The 20,759-nt window shown below is 28.9% G+C and overlaps 1 protein-coding gene across 2 annotated transcripts in view; it reads right to left on the minus strand.

Annotated features, from left to right (window-relative positions):
* The window catches only part of LOC142331158 (uncharacterized), a 33,951-nt gene that overhangs the window by 7,695 nt on the left and 5,497 nt on the right, over positions 1–20,759 (minus strand). Inside the window, exons 3-7 of one of the 2 annotated variants that reach the window (XM_075376867.1) lie at positions 17,895–18,050; positions 16,886–17,067; positions 14,579–14,837; positions 7,305–10,477; positions 1–5,411 (exon numbers count right to left, since the gene is read on the minus strand). In XM_075376867.1, coding sequence (XP_075232982.1) covers positions 5,380–5,411; positions 7,305–10,477; positions 14,579–14,837; positions 16,886–17,067; positions 17,895–18,050 — 3,802 coding nt within the window. In that variant the 3' untranslated portion in view covers positions 1–5,379. The remainder of the gene's footprint in view (positions 5,412–7,304; positions 10,478–14,578; positions 14,838–16,885; positions 17,068–17,894; positions 18,051–20,759) is intronic. The other variant, XM_075376868.1, reaches the window with a different exon arrangement.

A 20,759-nucleotide genomic window follows, 5' to 3' on the forward strand; every position in this document is an offset into this window, starting at 1 on the left:
TTGAAAATACAAAAATTATTCATACATTGAAATCAAACATACATTAATATACAATTACATATTGAAAAAAAAAATCAAATGCTAATGTAAATGTTTATTACATTACATTTACTAATACTTATTACATTTAATATAAGTACTAAATATATGAAACACTAACACTATAAATAAAAATAAATAATAGTATTAAAAATACATATCAACAATAATTCTACTTTTACCAAACAATAATAAGGTGGTCCAATTTTAAAAATAACAGAACAAAAATTATCACAACAAATATACAGATCAATATTTTCTATCAAACAACAATCAAAACGTTAATGAAATCAACAGTAAATGTTAAGAAAGTTAATAAAATCAACAGTAAATGTTAAGAAAGTTACAATAAGAAAAATAAGAATGTTAAAAAATTTAATGTTATTCCTTATTAATAAACGAATAAAATGGAGGACATAACCATTCAGTTTCAAAATATACTCATAAATTTCATAAAACTGGTAACAATTATAAAACACAACAGCTTTTTTTTAATTATACATAAAATAATTAATACTTCTGAACCTGTTTACATGTAATAGAAAGTGTCACACTCCACACAAAGCATTACTAGATCAATTTATATGACTTTAATTAACTGTATGCTTCTCCTGCAGCTTTTATTAAAAAAGGAGACAAATAGAAACAATCACACAAAAGTCTGATAACAGTGTGTACAAACAGTTATATGAATGGCTGACTTTTTGGGCAAAGCAAATTAAAATTAATATTAGAATAAATCTGCTATGTACTGCATACTTGTTGCACATGTTACAATGTAAATAAGCTGTAATTTTTTAATTTATAAAAATTACAATTAGATTAGTAAAAAATTTTATACACCATTAATGTAAGTCTGATATTAGTAAAATTATAAAAAATTATTTTTTTTTATATAAAGCTGACTTTTTTCTTAGATAGTATAAATAATATTTAGTATCACAAATAATGTTATTTTTTTTTTAGAAAAAAGGTGATATATTAAATTTAAGAAATAAATAATTACTGAAAATAATGCATGAACAATGAAATAATTATGTTACTGTAGAAATTAAAAAAAAAAAAAACATATGATCTTCACAAGAATATATATTTAAATAATGAAAAGAACACCAGTCGAAAAGCCACATTACACACAAAAAAAAATATTACAAGGAAAACACACAAATGCATATTAACAAGTTGGAAATAGAAAGAAATGGACACGTGATTTGATTTGATTAACAAATATTATCTGCTCTCATCCGCTTCTATTATAAACTACACGAAAATTATATACTTTATAACTCCCACAGTTATCAGTTTTGATTGTACCATAGTTTTAAAATAATTTTGATCAATATAAAATTCTAAATATTAAAATAATTTGACTTCACAACACTTCTACTGTAGTAAATTTTGTGACTATCTATGTATGCAAGATGCATCACAGTTTGGATCTCTCTACCTTTTTAATCTACCTACAATTCATGCTGTTTTAGTGCTGGTTATGAAATCTTATCAGGAATATAAATATTGTATATAAGATAACTCATTGTACTTAACTAAGCTGATAAGGAACCTATGTTAGAACTATTTGGAAAAGTTTGCATACAAAAGAAAATTAATAAAAACACCTAACCTAAGGCTTAATTTTTTCTGCCCAAAAACAATACTGTACAGTTGAAAATGTTTTAATAAGAAACCATTTACCACGAAGTACCTACATAGTAACTGTGTAAACAAAATTATTTTTAGCATTTTTTAATCTCACATAAATTCAAACAATTAATTTATTTACGAATTTACTAGCAAATAGAAGAACATAAGAAAAATATTTACATATGGAAATAAGTAAAATAAATCAACCTATTTTCAGATTTTTCAAAATAGAAAATTATATCAGGCACATGTTCTTGTATTTGTTCTGATCGAACGGTCTCTGTTCATTCGGTTTCCACTTGTTTGTACAGTAAAACTTGTCATAACAGCCATAATTGAATCATCATATAAACAGACCAGTTGAAAATGTACAAACACTCATTATCACTACATTCCAAAAATACTTAAAACACCATCACTGTGACAAATAAAATGTAAAAAAAAACAATGTTTTTTTTAAGTATTGCAGAGAATTTATCAATTTTGCACAATTTCTGTTGACTGAAAACCAATTTGGATAATGAAAACACATATAAGGGTCAAACAAAAAATAGTATCCGTTAATACAGTGTTACTGAACAGTAACTCTTTGTTATATTTCAACTGACTTGCATTGTTTTGTTTTTGTGCAATAAAATTAATATAAAATTGAAAATAAACTGGTATTACAATGAGATTAAGTAATTAGATTCCTTAATATAAAAATGTACTATCATATGATTAAGTTAGTTTATGATACTGTTACAGAAAAATCAACAGTATAAAGATGCTGCAGAAAATTTAATACAGGAAATTATAATCAATAAATTGGGCATTCAGTCCTACACCACTGGCAAAACAAAATTCTTTTAACATGTCAGGTAGGTTTCCATTCACCCATTTTATGACTTTATTTAAACCTACTAATTTCCACATTTTCAAAAGACTGAAGAATTTTTTAATAAAGATATGCTTTGCAAGTGCTGACTCACTAATTTTTTTAACGATTGACACCTAACAAATATGGCAGGGACCACTAAATCAATGTTTTAAACAAACCCTGTAAGCTATAGTTGTGAGCATTGTATTCCCTTTCAGTTTCATTATCTCTTATTTTGATATGAAATCTTCAATTCCTTTTCAACATCAAATAATTAAATTTTTCTTCATTTTTCTGGAAACGTTTATCAAGCTAACTCTGCTTTATTTCTTTATCTGCATCTTGTTACGCTGTAAACCAGTAAGCTGGTCTGTTTAGTATTACTGTATTTTTTATATATATATATATTTTTTTAAAGTTTTAATCTGGCAATTCTGAGACAGACACGCATAATTTCAAGCAACTGTAAAACAAAATCTTGTACCTTTTGTTGTCATAATTTTTTTTTATGTATGTGGCTTTAATACTTTAAAGAAGCTTTAAAGTATTAAAGCATCTTTATTTGCTTCTATAGCTGACAGTGCCACACAGTATGCACACATACGTGCTGAAGTAGGGAGTTGCTGTGTACTTGTCTTTGGTTTTGTAATTCCAGTACAGAGCCAAGTGGTAAGTTATTTAACTTAACTCTCATATTGTACGGGCCTCATTATTGCCGTATTGTACTTTATGACTTGTGTGTTACGGCACATAATGTGCCAGATGTAATGAATATTTATTTTTCTTTATAATTAAAAATATTTTTTAAAACCATTTTGTAGTTTATAAATATCTCAGAAAATATGTGAGCTAACTGTAGTTAGCATCTATTAATTTGGATGATGTTTACAAGCAAGCGTATAAACATTTTCCTTTTTTAATTTGGTTGACGTTTACAAGCGAGCATATAAACAAACATTTCATGTGAGGTGATTTAGACACAATTATCTACAAATAAATTTTATGTTCGTCTAGTGTTTATCTTATTAAAATATACATTTGAATGGATGTTTTTTAAAACAAAAATATTTCATTTAGGAATAAGTTGACAAATCAAAACAGTAACTAATGGATTAGATGATATAATACAATTAATTTAATTTATAAATAAAAACCAGCATTTATAAGATTATATTGAACAACTTGTGATAAAAATACATGAGATTAAAAAATAATGTGATTTGCGGTACGGCACAAACCTATACCGAATGAAAAGCCAGGGTGAAACAGTTTAGAATATAGAGTAAATCCGTATAAAAACTACACGCACAGTACAAAACCTCAGGACAGGCCAATATGCACCGTAACGCATAGTGGGTAATTACTATATGACATAGTTGCCCGTACAAGATGGTTAAGTTCCCTATTTTATCAGCCACGGCAAATGTGTTAAGTAAAACTATTAATATATTATATATAATATATTAATATATGTTTGTTTTTTATTATTGTTTAAAATATTTATCTTTTAACATTTCAATAAAAAGCTGGAAAGATTTTTTCTCTCAAATATACTGGAATTTGGTCAGCTGTTTATTCTTTAGTTATTTTTTTTAGTATACTGTGTCTAACTTATAATCAGATATTTTTTTAAATTTAAATTTTATAATGCACCAAAGCAAAGGAGTCAACTGTTGTCAATATTTATTGCACACATTTATATCTTTGTGAACAATTCACACATTAGTTCATGATTTGCCTATTAGCTTGGATCATGAATACAATGAGAAATGTAACAAAGGAAAAACACCAAATCTGATCATTTTAAAAAGTTTTTTATAATATACCTTGTATATACAAAAATATTTCTGATAAAACAATATTCCAGTTCATTCATTATTCTTATCAAACTGTTATAATAAAAAACATGAAAATACTGTACTAAAAGTAAAGTACTCAAAGCAATAAAGGAAACCTTTAGCACCAAGCATCTATCAGAAAGGTGATTGATAACAGTATTAGATCATCTACCTATTTTACAATAGTTTAAAAACTTTCAGATCATTGAGTTATAATAAAAATGAATACTATTAAAAATTATAATACTGAAATAATTACACAGCTTTGGTAACTACTATGAAATATAGAGATTCTCTAATAGCATCAAATAAGAAATACAGGCTCACTTTTTTTTTTTTTTTGCCTTTTGAAGTACATGCTGTTTCATCTGCGGCAGTCATACAGCAGCAGTTAACAATGACAATTATACTTATATATTCTCTTAAATTATGTTAAGGTATCATCATTGTTATTAAAAAATGTATAAATAGATCAGTAAAAGACATGATTTAACATTTTTTTAACAACTCGCTTTTTAATTTAAAAACAAAAAATGATTCACTTCCTAATCATTATGAAAGATAATTTTTTTTTAAATTTACAATATCTAATACTTATTAAAAAAAACTGAAGAACCAATTACCTAAAAAAAAATATATATATTATAATAAATAATTACAAAGATAACAAATTTTTTAAAAAATCAATTTATAATATTTGTCCAGATTTTTTTAAATACAATTTCTTTTAGTATAACAATTTTTGAATAAAAATTCATATTCAATTAATATTGGTATATAATTATATCAAGTCAAACACAAATTCGAAGAAGTCTTTAAAAAATTACAATTTAAAAAGTATGCTGTTTAATTTTTTCCCATAAAATTATTTTAATAACATGTTAATCTATAAAAGAAATTAGCCTTTATAAAATAAAAAAACTTATGGAGCTATTTGAAAAAATGTCAATTTAACAGATTTTTTAATGAAACTGAAATATCAATATTTTACAATCGGTCACCTTAGACATCAGTAATTGTAAGATAAGCAGGCACTGAAAAGGTTAAAAGAACACTTTTTAACACTGAATAATTTTATATCTCAAATGAGGTACGCATAAATTTAACAAATAAAATGGAATCATATTTATTTACTTAAGATAAAAGTTTCACTCATCTTTTACACAGAAAATGAATTTTATGCACTTACAAATTATCTGAGCACTGACACAGTTTCAAGATAAACTTTAGAATAAAAAACTAAATTTGCCAACCAGCCGAAAAAAATGTTCTAATGACTGGTTAATAGGTAAAAAAAAGCTTATTAATAACAATTAACTATGTACAAATGTATTATATACAAAAAAATATATATTTACAAAAACTAATTTATAATTTCCCAAAATTTAAAAAATTGTTCTCTTACATTCACTGACCAGCTTTAATAATAATTCTTGATTAGCGACTTGATGCGAAAGGTAACAAAATTTTAATTATATTTAATAATACTTATATTAATTATTTTAAAATTACTTCACCTGTCTATAAAAATTAATTTTTATCAAAAGCATTAAAAAATCATTTTTAATCTCACTTAAAATAATATAGATTAAATAAAAATTCATAATCAAGTCTACAAAAGTATGCTCAGAATTATATTCCACTCCTAAAGGGCAGAAAAAAGTAACTAAGATGAGCTAAGAAAGGAGACAACCATAAAAAAACATACATTACCAGTTGCTTCAATGGAGCAATGGTTGTAGTTACTAAAAAATATCTCCATAAAATTAATTAAGTTTTACATATTATATCAAATAATAAGTTTACAAAACATAATGTGAAACAAGAAATGGAAAAATAACTCAATTTAATGATTACAGAAATAGTATGAAACATAAATAATGTTATATGAATAAGATATGTAAGTTATACGAAAAAAGATATTTGTATACACTGAACATTTTATAAAAAATAGTTCAGTAGTCACGCCTAACAAAAAGAAATACAAACAAACTTTTATATATAAAATGCACATTTAGGCCTCAAAAAAAAAATTGTTTCTTATAAAAGGGGGAAGCCCCATAAATTTTTGCAGAAATATCACACTTTATTGGGGATTATTGCAATAATTACTACTAAAAGTTAATATAAGTTATTATATTTGCTGTAAAAAAGGTGATTTATCTTTGGGAAATTTTTAATACAGACACCAAAAAATTATGGATTACACCTGTAAAATGTATGCAGTACCGAGGGAATAAGATATGTTATCATTAATCCATGACAAATTTAGAACTATAATTTAATTACAAGGCCTCTAGACAGGAAGACAGTATATATTTTTAATAATAAAGACAGAGCATCAAAATGTGAAGAACCGTGAAAGACAACAAATAAATTTTTTTTCAGAATTAAATCTTAATATAAAAGATGCAGATGGGAAAAAATATTTTCATTTAAATTATCAGTTTTTCTTAACAATTTCTGGGAAATTAAAATTAGCAATATTATAAAATATTAAATAAAAATACAATTTACATTATTCTTCTACACTTTCAACAAAACTACCACTTACTACTCTGGCTCATAGAAAAAAATAAATTCCCCAATTTATAAAAACCACACATTATTTTTAAAACTTAAAAAAATCACACATTTTGAGGCAGTAGGAATTAACCCCTGGTTTAAAACAAGAATATCCATGAATATATCAAGGTATGGAGTAATTAGATCAAATTAAAACAACAATAATTTATATAATCATCAATAGTGCACAAAATGAAGGGATTTTAACAGTTTTTAAACGGCATTTAAAAAATCATTGATGTTTCAATTTAATCCAAAAAACCCTTAATCAATAACATCATTAAAGGCACATATGTAAATAAAATAATTATAAACAAAAAAAATAAACATTATAAATAAATAGAATTATAAATTTAATCTACCTCGACCTCTGCTGATGATAGGACCACGTAAAAATTCATGTTGTTGATTTTGATGATTCACATAAAAATGTTGTTGATTCGGTAATACTGACGATTGTGTTGGAAAATTCACTGTAGGTGGATTTTCTACATTTCCCGGGATAAACCTGCTATCATTAGTAAACAACACCAACCCAGATCTTTGTTGTGTATTAGTATTATTTTCAGGCAATGAATTTATCATTACTACACCACTATTAATATCATTTTTTAAAACAGAGGATGATGATGATAGTTGTTGTATACAGATATTACTTTGTAAACGTGTTGTAATATCATTAATATCTTCACTACTATTATTATTATTGTACGAATTTCCTGCTAATATTTGTGGTGGCAAAATCTGATTTGTCATATGTGTATCGTCAGATACAATATGCAACAGATTATTTTCTGTAATGCTCGACACATTATTATTAATCCCACCATTACTGTCTTGTAATAATTGATGATTTATATTGTGATTAATAGTGTTACCACGATGATACTGATCACTATTCATTTGTACTACCTGTTTTGTAACGTTATTATCAATAACAGTAATGTCAGTCTCATTATTACTATTAGGAACGAGACAGTTGTTTTCAATATGAATATTATTAGTAGAACCCTCTGAGTTCTGATGAGTTTGAATCGGATGTTGGTAATGAGGATTTATTATGTTATTACTACCGTTGTAATTATAATTAAAAGAAACTCTCATATGTTCTTCATTATTTCGGTTTGTCATTATAGGACACTGTTGTTGATTATTATCGGTAGGAATTCTTGCACTATGTTGTTGGACATATTGAACAACAGGTATCGAAGCAGTATGTGGTTGCGGGGATGTTGAAGAAATCGCTAACTGTGAAACCGCAGACTGCGACACATGAGGATGATGTGCCATTTGTAACCGAGTCAACGGTATGTGTTGAACGTGATGGAACGATTGTAGTTGTGGAAGAGGTATTTGTGATGACTGCATCGCCTGAGGAATCGGTAACATTTGTTGATGCAACGGTAACATATGCGGCTGTGATATAAGTAACGGGTATGCCGGTTGAATCTGTGTCTGCTGAACTGTAGACTGGTAACCGGAATTCGTATCTTTTTTGTCATTAAAAACAAGCTCTTTTAATTCCAGATTCTCCATTGTTGTTTGCATAGCAAGATCTTTAACCGGACCTTCAATTCTATTCTGTAAAAATGCATTAACAGGTAGATTTTGATGATGATGTTGTTGATTATCATTAATGGAAGAAACAAGTTGTGAAACCATCGGTTGGTGCTGATGGATCACAAAATGGCCGCATGATGATTGCACATTTGATGAATACAGTAATTTTTGATCCGGTGAAACAGAACCAGCAGATGATTTCTGTGTTTGAAAACCAGCAGCTGAATTTGTAAAACCAGGTGGTGCTTGAACATTACTGCTATCACTGATTAAAGTTGTCTGATTAGTTAATTTTTCTGACATTATTTTACTAACAATATTATTAACTATTTCATTTTCATTTGATTTTAAAATTTTATAAACTACATCTCTAAAAGAATCGATGTTTGAATTCTGATTGTAAACATTACCACCCAACACATCTGGAACATGAGTGCTAGCACAATTAAAATTTGTTTCAGATTCTAGCAAATTAGAAGGTACAGAATCATTCTGTAAAGAATTTACGTTGATACTATAAATGTTGTGATCATTATTTAGATGAGTATTCCCATTCAACTCAGAATAAAAGTTGGTTTCGGCTTTAGAATTTTCAAACCGGGAACAACTAACATTTTCAAATGATCGATTCTGAATGGCATTTACATTAGGATCACCAACATGCTGATCAGGTACACTATTAGAAGATTTTCTAATTTCAGACCAAGAATTTTCTAGTGGAACATTTCCAAACGATTGCTTTTGTATCATATTTACATTATTATAATCAGCAGGATGAGAAACATTAGTGATTAATACAGGATACCAGACAGAACTAATTGCATTACTATTAGATGCTGAAGAAATTGTAGTGGAAGGAGATGTAACATGTGAAGACAATGGCAAAACAGTTTGATCATGACTGATATTAAGAAGTACCTCTTCTTTACTGTCATTTGATAATATTTCACTATCATTAAGAAAACTAATAGTGTTATCAGATAGCTTCTCAATATTTGAACTACAATCTTTAAAGCCATCTTTTCTTACATCACATATAAAGTTACCAGAATTTTCATCATATACTTTATTTATCTCTCCAGACTTTTCATCATATACTTTATTTATCTTACCAGAAATTTTGCATTCTGTGTCTGTTCCATTTTTCAGTTTTTCAATTGTAACTGACTTACAACTTAATGGTGTATTGTTTGAACAAGAAACATTATATTTTATTTTTAAATAATCTAAATCATTACACTTTTCTTTGCCAGAATGTTTCAGAGAATTTTCTAATTCCAGTTTACTGCTACCAGTATTAGAAATTTGTTTTAAATCTGTTGTTTTGAAATCTTTAACACTTGATTCTGGCTCACATAAGATCTTTTCTGATGAACCTGATATAGGAACATGATTTGAATTTGGCAGGGACTGGTTATTTGAAGTCACTCGAGAATTAGACAAAGGAACATTATTTTCTTCATTCACATTAACATTATCTGGTTTTTCATCTATTTTACAATTTTTGATTTCATCTACTCCATTAGATCGAGATTTATTTTTAAAGATATATTTGTAATTTTCTTCTTTATAATCATTACACCCTTTTCTATTGTTATCAAACCATCTGTTGCGATTTACAAAACCATTTGTCCTTCCATTATAAGCACCATTTTTATTATTGGCAAAATTACCATTTCTTCTATGGAAGTTACCTTTATCTACAAACTGTCTACCCTCAGTTACTTTAGTCATTCTTTTTGGTTGAACAATATTATCGCTAACTGTTCTATGAATTCTAGGCACTCTTTTATTAAAAGTTTGTGCATCGGTACCACCATTATTATCAGAATACTTATCCCTGCTATCTGAAGTTAAATTATCTGTTTTAAGGTTTAAATTATTGCAGTCCTGGTTATCAGTAACACTTCCATCTTTACTACTTAATTCTTCACTATCCATAATTATTTCATCTTCACACATATTAGCTACTAACCTAAAAAAATAAATGAACAAAGTATTACTTTATTAATAATACTGATAACCAAAACAAAAGTGTTAACATAAGTTAAAACAAGTATATCACAAGGGGTGATATAAATTATCACAAAGCGTGATAAGTTATCACAACAAAACTTTACAAGGGGTAACACAAAATTCTTTTTCCAGTATTAGATGAACTGTTAACTGTCATGAGTTGACTGGAAATTAGTTTTATGTATATACAAGGTGCGACAATAAAGTAATGAGACTGATTTTTCTTTGCAAGATGTGGCAACCCTGCAGCTTCCTTAGGCACACCATCTTTGACCTTGGTCTATAAGATACTTTTAGTCCAAGCGGCACATTGATGCAACTGCTCAGTCGTGAGTTGTGCTGTAATAAGTGAACACGTGTTTGTGTCCCTCGTCACAGCTTTTTGGACATCTTGTGTTGTTTGAAAATGGTGTCCCTTGATCGCCCTTTTGACTCTTGGAAATAGAAAAAAGTCGCACGGAGCGATATCTGGTGAATAAGGTGGCTGTGGCAGTACTTAAATTTGTTTTGAGGTTAAAAATTGCTGTACTGACAGAGCAGTATGGGATGGCGCATTATCGTGATGCAGAATCCAATTATCAGCAATGTTGGCACGGACACGAAGAACTCGTTTACGAAGTCTTTCTAAAATTTCTTTGTAGAAATATTGGTTAACTGTTTGTCCAGGAGGCACCCGCTCTTTATGAACAATTTCCTTGGAATCGAAGAAGCACACAAGCATGCATTTCACTTTTGACTTTGACATGCGAGCTTTTTTTGGTCTGGGTGATCCCTTTGAGCACCATTGTGAACTTTGGCGTTTTGTCTCTGGATCGTATTGAAAAAACCAACCTTCATCACCACAGCTCAACAAATCTGGATTGATTTCCGTTTGCTCTAACAGATCGGCTGCCACATTTTTCCGTGTTTATCGCTGTTGTGTGAGATTTTTGGGGACCATTTTTGAACAAATCTTTCTCATACCAAGATCTTCAGTTAATATTAGACGAACCACCGTTTCTCGATCGATGTTGAGTTCTTTTGCAATCATTTTCACGGATAATCTTCGATCAGATCGTACGATTTCACGCACCCTAGTCAAATTGACATCTGTCCGTGAGGTTGATGGTCGTCCACTGCGGTCTTCATCTTCAACATTCGTTCTGCCTTCACTAAAAATTTTATACTGCCGAAAAACTTGAGCTCTTGACATAACCTCCTTTCCAAAAGTCTTCTGAAGTTTACCATAAGTTGTCGTCGCATTTTCATCCAATTTAACGCAAAAAGAAATGGCATACCGTTACGCAATATTTTACGGTTTCATTTCTGTGACGAGAGACACAAACACGTGTTCACTTATTACAGCACAACTCACGACTGAGCAATTGCATCAATGTGCTGCTTGGACTAAAAGTATCTTATAGACCAAGGTCAAAGATGGTGTGCCTACGCAAGCTGCAGGGTTGCCACATCTTGCAAAGAAAAATCAGTCTCATTACTTTATTGTCGCACCTCGTATGTGTAGACACATAAATTCAGATCCAGTTTTAAATGCAGTAAGTGTTTACTAAATAGAAAATAATACACAAATAAGAGAAATATACGGTGATACAGTGAAATTATGAATGAATCAAATGCAAGAAAACGACGCATAATGTTTAGTAAAGCAAGATCAATGTCAAAACAATGATCACTTTGAACAATAATCCTTGCGATTGAAGAATTAAACAAAAAACCACTGAAACTTGCAAGGATAAATAATTCAACATAGATTTATTTCAATTGTCTCAAATTTCATAGTCACTTCTCTAAATATTCATCAGTATTTGAATTGTACTGTGAATACTCAAGAATACAAAAAAATTTGTTCCAGATCGTTTCAACTAAATCTGAAAAAAAGAAAAAGTGATATTTCTTGAAGAATACAGGTAATCAATGAAAGTAACGGTAAGCATTTTCTATATCTGAAATGGCCACACGCTCAATTTTTTGCAAAGCAGAATAATAAATTTGCAGGCTTTGTGTACTACATATGATGAATTCATCACGCAACACAATACAAGCAGTATCGCTTGTTTTCAAGTAGTCTATGTTTTTTGTTTTACAATGAAACTAGTATGTACATTTGCTGTAACAAATCAAGCAGTACTTCAAATATTTGTGTATGAAGAATTTCAGAACACATCAGGCATCAGACACCTTAAACTGACCCTCCCTCAGTAATTGCATTTTTTCTTAACTAAAAGAATTTTTAGAAGCAATCATTTCAGAAGAGATAGTGATGCCATAAAAATGTGTTCCTGAATTTCTATAAAGACAGAATAGAAAACTTAGTAAGACAATATGATGAATGTGTTGAAAAATAAACAAGTTCTACTCTGCATACCAAATAAACATTTTTTTGTAATACTTGTTTTAAATTTATTACAAGTGTATACGAGGTCTGTTCAGAAAATAATCTAACATTTTTAATTACATGCCAACAAATATATTTAGTGATGTGCAGTTGGCAACATTGTGTTCCACATAATCTCCTCTATAACCACATGTTCTTGGACTATTGATATCTCGTTTAGTTTTTATGTTATTGTTATTTCAGTGCAACAAGTTTAAGTGTGTTAATAGTGATTTTTGTAATGTACAATTTTTTGATGATTGAACTTCTGACTCAATGTCATAGCCATAAATTCAGCTTTCGTCTCCCGTTACAATCCTTTGCAAGAATGTTTCATCGTCATTGGTTTGTTCAAGAAGCTCCCAACAAATGTCTCCTCAATGTTCTTTCTGCTGTTCAGTCAACAAACAAAATGCAGTCAAAATGTCAAACATGACCCATTGAGACGCTAACCTCTTCTGCAAGTTCTCTGATAGTCAATCGGCGATTTGCACACACCTGGTCGTTGATTTTCTGAACAGAGTGTCATAGTTGAAGTTGAAGGTCTTCCTGATCGAGGATCATCTTCAATTAACCGATGACCACTTTTAAGTCGTGAAAACAATTTGTAACATTGCGTTTAACCCAGAGCATCATCTCTGTAAGACTTGTTTCCAAAGTTGAAACATTTCTATGAAAGTTTCCACCCCTGTTTCAAGCAAAATTTCACATTGTATCGTTGCTCCCAAAAATCCCACATTTCAAAAATCGCTACTAACACTTAAACATATTGTTTTCAAATAACAATAACATAAAAACTACAACAGATATCTATAATCCAAGAACATGTGGTTACAAAAGAGGTTATGAACACAATGCTGCCAACCGCATGTAACTAAATATCTACAAAATGTTCAATTATTTTCTGAGCAGACCTTGTACTATTTACTTTATGACAATCATATTTATTGTAATGATTTTTTTTCTCTCATTTACAAGAAATTACAAACTTCTGGGTCAATTTACAAGATTACCTCCAAAGTGACATTTCAATTAATGTTATGTTTAATGAACTGTATATTTTTAGCCACCGGAATAACATAAATACACCTTCTCACAATAACATAAATATACCATCTGGTTTACGAGGGAAATCCAGTAGTATGTACTACACTCGTCAAACTATGAATATAAACTTGAAAGAATATATTTAAAATAAAGATTTTTTCAAGATCTGAATATCGAAATAAATTATTAAAAGAAAAATTATTTTTATGTATATAATTCTCTACAATCATATATCAGAACAAAAATGAATCCAAGTAATATCACATAGAACTGGTTTTTTTTAATCAAAAGACTATGAAATTTATACCTTACTATAATGTGCACTGGTATAAAACTAAAAAATCACCTGTACCTTAGTAGGATAACTCCATTTTTACATCTTTATCAAATGAGTCAACTTAAATAATCTTCAATAACCCAAACAAGTTCTAGTTCCAACTACTCTCACCTAATGGGGAGTGGTACATCAATGAAATTTAATGGGCAAATTTGATATAAAATATTAATGTTACAAAAACACCAAAGTTGTAAAAAAACAACAAAAAACTGTAAGTTAAGATACAACACAACATACAAACTAGTCTATTGCAATTCATTCATTTAAGCATTGAGAAAAAAATAACTGGATAAAAATCTTACATCGCTTTTCTCCCTTCTTCTTCTTCTTTAGCAGTCCTGAGGCTCTCTTTTAATGCTTTTTTTAAAAGTTCTTCTTCTTGAGCTTCAACATTATTACTATTTTTATTGTTACCTTCAATAAGTTTCAAATTGGCATTTACTTGTTTCTCACTATTACCACTTTTTACATTATTTTCTCTAATTCCAGAAGCAACTGATTCTAAACTTACAGCCTTCTTCGTAAATAATTCACTTCCTTTTTTACCTTTCCAAGCATTAACTGCAACAAACAAAATGAACACAAATAAAAATTAAAATAAAATTAAAATGTTTGTTGTTGCTTAAAATTTGAAAACAGCCTAGACATAATAGTGTCAACTCAAATCAGTGGTCTCTCCAATACGGACTGTCTGACCACTTATAAAAAACCATTCTTTTTATATAATTATGTTAGATGTTCCAAATTTATTTGTATTTTTTGTGTATGTTCAGCAGCCACATTTTGTTTAAGACTGCAGTTTTTTTTTAACGGTTCACAAAATGTATTATCTTTTATTAGTACTATTGTCATGGAGTTTATTTTTAATTTGTTTAGAAAGTAAAAGGCAGTATAATAGCTTGTACTGAAATATGGATTCACTTTAGCCAAAATTGAAAAGTCAAGAGTGTGGAATGTAAACAATGGGTTCACTCACCAGGAAAAAATGTAAAACCTACATGTAAGCTGGTGAAGTAATAATTATAACAGTGTTTGGGAACTGTAAAGGCCAATTTAGGGCAACTAATTAGAAGAATGACATACAATCAGCAATGAGTACAACTGTACTCAATAAGGAGGAAATGTCCTAGTTCTCCCAAAAGGTCTAATTCTTCTGCATGATAACTCCCATCTTCATATCACACAAAGGATATAAAAACTATTCAAAAGAGGGTTAGGAGATGTTTCCACATTTAACTTACAGTCCCAATCTCACACCATCAGATCTCTTTTTGGTTTGGTTCAAGAATGTGGTACGAGAATTTAGCTCAGTTACCAAAGTGAACAATTCTTTACTATTTTAATATAAACGCTCACAGAATGATGGGACAAGTGCCTAACAAGATATTATGCAAAAAATTAGAGTTAATTTCATTTCATTGAATAATTTTTCTAATCATTATTTCTTTAATTATTAAATAACCATATAACATAGAATTTTTTTTGTCTATATGATTTTTTTCATATAAAGATAGTTTTGAATAAAAATTGTAATAATTATGTGAAAAAAAATAAGGAAACTGAAATTTAAGGAGCGTTGGCTAAATTTAAAAGTAAGTGAAAAAAATACAACAATTAATTTCTTAAATGCTTCACATAGATGAGTTAGAAATAAAAAAAGCAATTTAGAAATCTTTTAGTATTTAAAAGTATAATTATAATATACAGATACATAATAAAACTTGTAAATATTGGTTTTAATGATTTCCCTCTTGTAACATTTTTTGTTTATCTTTACAAAAATCTTTAAAAACAAAATTAAAATTTCATACTTGTGATAACTTTTCTTTTTTTTTACCTCTGGGACCACCATTAGGTATTGCTTCAGAGTATGAGATGAATGATTAGTAGCATGTGAAAATGCCATGCCTGACCGGAATTCTAACCCAGGACCTCCAGATGATAGACCAAGACGCTACCACTCGCACCACAGAGGCTGGCGTGATATTATAACTTGCTTAAAAAAATGTTAACACCACAGCACAAAACTGTAAATCACCTATTAATTCTTGATGACCTTGTATTTTTTTTGTGAAACCATAGTTTATGCTGTATGAATTTATAAAAAAAATTGTTATTACTGTTATTAATTTCTTAGGCTATTTTATTTTTTTCTATTTCTCATATTCATAAATCCCTCTGAGTGAAGTAGTTCTGTTTCACTTGGTGTTATACAGAACGTGCAGAATAAATTGATCTACTTATAAATACAACCATTTTCGATCTGGATCTAACTGGTTTTACTTTTTTTTCAAAATTTTAGAATGAAAAATAAAGGAGATACAAAGGAGTAAACAGACATAAGTCTACTGGTAATGTGTAGTCACATCGCAAAGATGGGAACTACACCAATGAGAACAGATGGTTTGATTCTGCTCTCACACCTTTAAAAATAAAAATAAAAATTACTTCACAAATAAAATAAGCGGATTCTAGAGAAGAATTTTTTTACAGTATCACATAATCATGTTTATTATTACATGATACACTTAAGTAATACATAAATGTTGAAAAAAAATCAAGGATTTTGAAAATATAAATTTTTTTAAAAAGCTTAAATAAATACATACAGAATCCAGCATTATAACCATTACGTGCATAACATTGATTTTGTTGCGTATGAGAGACTCTACAGTCTGAAGATGATCCAACATCATTCAATGGTAACTGAACCCACTTTTTCTTAGATTTCTTTTTATGTACACTATCACTGCTGCAAGTCTGTTGTATTCCACTTAAAACACCTCCAGATCTGTATAAGACAAGTTAAAAAAAAGCATACAAAAAACTAATTTTATATATTTTAATTTAAATTATATTATTCATCAACTCTAATTATTATTAACTTTAAATGTCTTTTCTACAATTTTTCTACACATGAGCGAACGAAAAAATGTGAAGCAACATTAAAATCATTAACAGCTTACTTTCAAATTACATGGAATTAGTTTTCCAAAGCACCTTCTACAAGTAATTAGCTACTCTAATGAAATTACTATAGCATTTTTGTTAAATAACACAATCTATTAAATTTGACAAAAATAACACAAAATACTATCAGGAATATCATCAATTCATAAGGAATATTTTTAATTTAAAACACAAGTTTTAACTTTCAGCATATTAACAGAGAAAAAAAAATGCAGAGTTAAAAGCTAACTTGGATACCAAGGTAAATTTTTTTTTGTAAATTTTACTATTAAAAATTTTTAATCAGCGTTTTAAAACTTTTTAATTTTTTGTAAAAATTAACCTCAGAACCAAAATTCCAACTATAATTCTTATACTACTATTATCAAAATTAGTAACGTTATGCTCTTACTATTATCAAAAGAAAAAAGGACTAATTTAAATTTTACAAAATTCAACATGATTCAACTGCTATTTGTCAACCAGAAAATAATAATTACTGTTATTTTTATTATTAGCAACTACAAGCTAATGCTAAATTACAGCCATTAATAAAAGATGAATTTTATAGTACGTGAAAAATGTCAAGCTGATGACGAATTCAAAAAACCCAGAATCTTCCAATAATAACCAGCTGATTACTACTTAAGGCATTTAAGTACTACTTACATATCACTGCTGTTATTATTCTTAAGTGAAGGTTTATTCTGCTGCCAATCATTCAGCGACTGCAACTTTTCTCGTTCCTCATCATCGTCTATTACAATTGCTGCAACCCCGTCAACAGCTAACTCTGTATTAGTAGCTGAATCTTTGTTAGAAAACCTTAAACAAGATTAATTCATAAAACCACTACATATAAATAATATTACCTCAACAAATTCACAAGGCATGTACACCATGAATTTACAACCACTAGTCAGGTTAAAATTAAATTAAACTTTAAATGAAAAATGTTCATTCTTTAGTAACAAAATAACCGATTGTCTTTTTTTTCCTTTTTTGGGGTTTTTTGTGGGCAAAAAACGCTTTGGTGTTATCATCGCCCGAAATAACATTTTATAAAACAAAAATAAATAAATAAAAAGGACTAGAACTACCTTAAAAACTAAAAAATTTAACCAAGACTTACTACTAATATCACAGCTAAAATAAAAACATAAAATTTAACAAAAATAAAAAGAATATAATAAGGTCCAAGAGGAGTGTAAAGGCCCCGACTCAGATAATGGGAAAACTAAGAAATTAACTAAGCCTAGGTAAAAACCTAAGAGCTTAAACAGCTGAAATTTACAACTATTAACACAAAGAAAATATAGAAGCTTCTAAAATACTAATACTTCTAAGAAATAGAAACACCTGGTCCAAAATTTCTTTATCATGGCCCAGGACGAATGTTCCTGGGCAATTTAAATTTACGACACAATGCCGCATAAAAAACGCAGTTCGCAAGGATGTGGCACACAGTCAAGTGGTAGTTGTTATCGGATGCAAGTTGGTGCATTTACTTTTGACGTCCGCGTATGACTCTGTTATGGCCCAACCACAGTCAACAAAGGACTGAACTGTGACATGACCCACTATGAGTTTTGTAACTCTTTGACATTTTTTCTTTAATTACACAAGTATTTTATTAGAAAACAAATAAAAAGAAATTATAAGTTTTAAAAGGCAAACAATTAAGCATCCATATTTGCCCAGTGGAGCTTGAAACTCCTTTATCCAATGAATCCTGCCAAAACTGTTTCTGTGAATGATTCTGATTAACTAAGATCATAGTGAGATAAAGAATAGAACATCTAATTTCTGTTTGCCCAAGTTCATGCATCTGATGAGAAATTGGAGAATATCAGATAGAACATAAGATTTTTCAATTTGAAATTTTTTGTCATTAATTTTTTTTAACCAATGGTTTTTATACCAATTTTTTTACATTAACACCATACACATTAAGTATGAAAACCAAATAACCTATTTTCATGCACATATGTCAAGCCTTCCATTGTAGAATTCCATTTTGCCGTAGTAGATTAAATTTTTTTTAAATCAACCAAAAAAGTTTAAACTCTTTCAGAAGATTTTCATAATCATGAAAGTCCAGAAATATCACTCAGGCTAATCATAATGAAATTGATTAATTCACTAATGCCTGTGTTCTCTAATGCTAATTTTACAATTTGGTTAAACTTTACACTGTTCATGAAGATACTTTTATAGAATAAATTCAGAAAAATTTACATTCCAAATGATCTAAATTTCTGCAAATAAGTTTCCTGAACATCAGTTCTTCATGATTCATCTTTGGATATCATGAGAAATTTTAGTTTCACTATTTAGAAAACATTCAAAATTGAGAAAATTACACACACTTACAATTAAATCACAGATATTTCTTATATGACACATTATAACAAATGTGTCCAATTAAAAGTATAAATAATATGGAACTAATGATGTGTATATGTTTTTTGCAAGTAGCCAACATGATGGCTATGATGACTCGAATATGATCACAACTTACTGCGTTAAATGACAGATTAAAATAAAATTCTTACATCAGAAAGAATTCTTGATTCACAAGCAGAATAGGCTAATATAGCAAACAAAAAATTTACATCGCCTAACGTTAAAAAATAAATTCACTTGAGTCCACTAATGGCTTTGTTTCTATACTTTCTTTTTCTGTTTAGTCTGTGGAACCACCATAATGCACAACTTCAGAGGCTGAATAAGGATGATATGTATGAATGTAGATCTACACTCAGGTTGACATCAGTCTCATGACATCAGACATCAGTCTGATTTCTTATACACTCAGGTTGACCATTTCTGAGACATGTGGTTAATTGAAATCCAACCACCAAAGAACACCGGCATCCATGATCTAGTATTCAAATCAATATAAAAGTAACAGCCTTTAACAGGATTTCAACCTTAGAACTCTCGACTTCAAAATCAGCTGATTTGCAATGAGTTAATCACTAGACCAATCCAGTGGGTTATTTGTTTCTGTACTAAAACTTTAGTATAAGTTTTTTCCAAATACTCAGTTGGTTTTTACATTCTGTTTTTGTTATTATTTATGTAATGAAATACAACAGCAAAATAAAATATGTTAACAAATCAATCTGCAGTTATATCATTTGGAAAATGGAAGTTAAAAAACAGTACCACATTAGAAATGTAATCACAGAATAATTATTTTATAATTTACTAATGTTAAATCATGAAACCACACCTACAACAGACTTTCAAATTTCACTTTAATATAGCTAAAATACATTAAATATAGTTTACAATGACCTCCAAGGGACCAACAATTTTAGGCCATTATAACAAATAATCGCATAATTGATATTAGGAAGCTTAGTGGTACTACTTTAATATGCCATCTACACAGGTACTGTTAATGCAGTAATAACATATTAACCACAGGAAAATTTATCTCATTGTCTAGTACAGGAGATTACTTAACGGTATGATGTAGACTTTTTGGTTCTACAGAACCGAATAGGTTTGCAGCCGTAAGAGACG

The sequence above is a fragment of the Lycorma delicatula genome, chromosome 10 (assembly GCF_047948215.1).
Source record: "Lycorma delicatula isolate Av1 chromosome 10, ASM4794821v1, whole genome shotgun sequence".
NCBI lineage: Eukaryota > Metazoa > Arthropoda > Insecta > Hemiptera > Fulgoridae > Lycorma > Lycorma delicatula.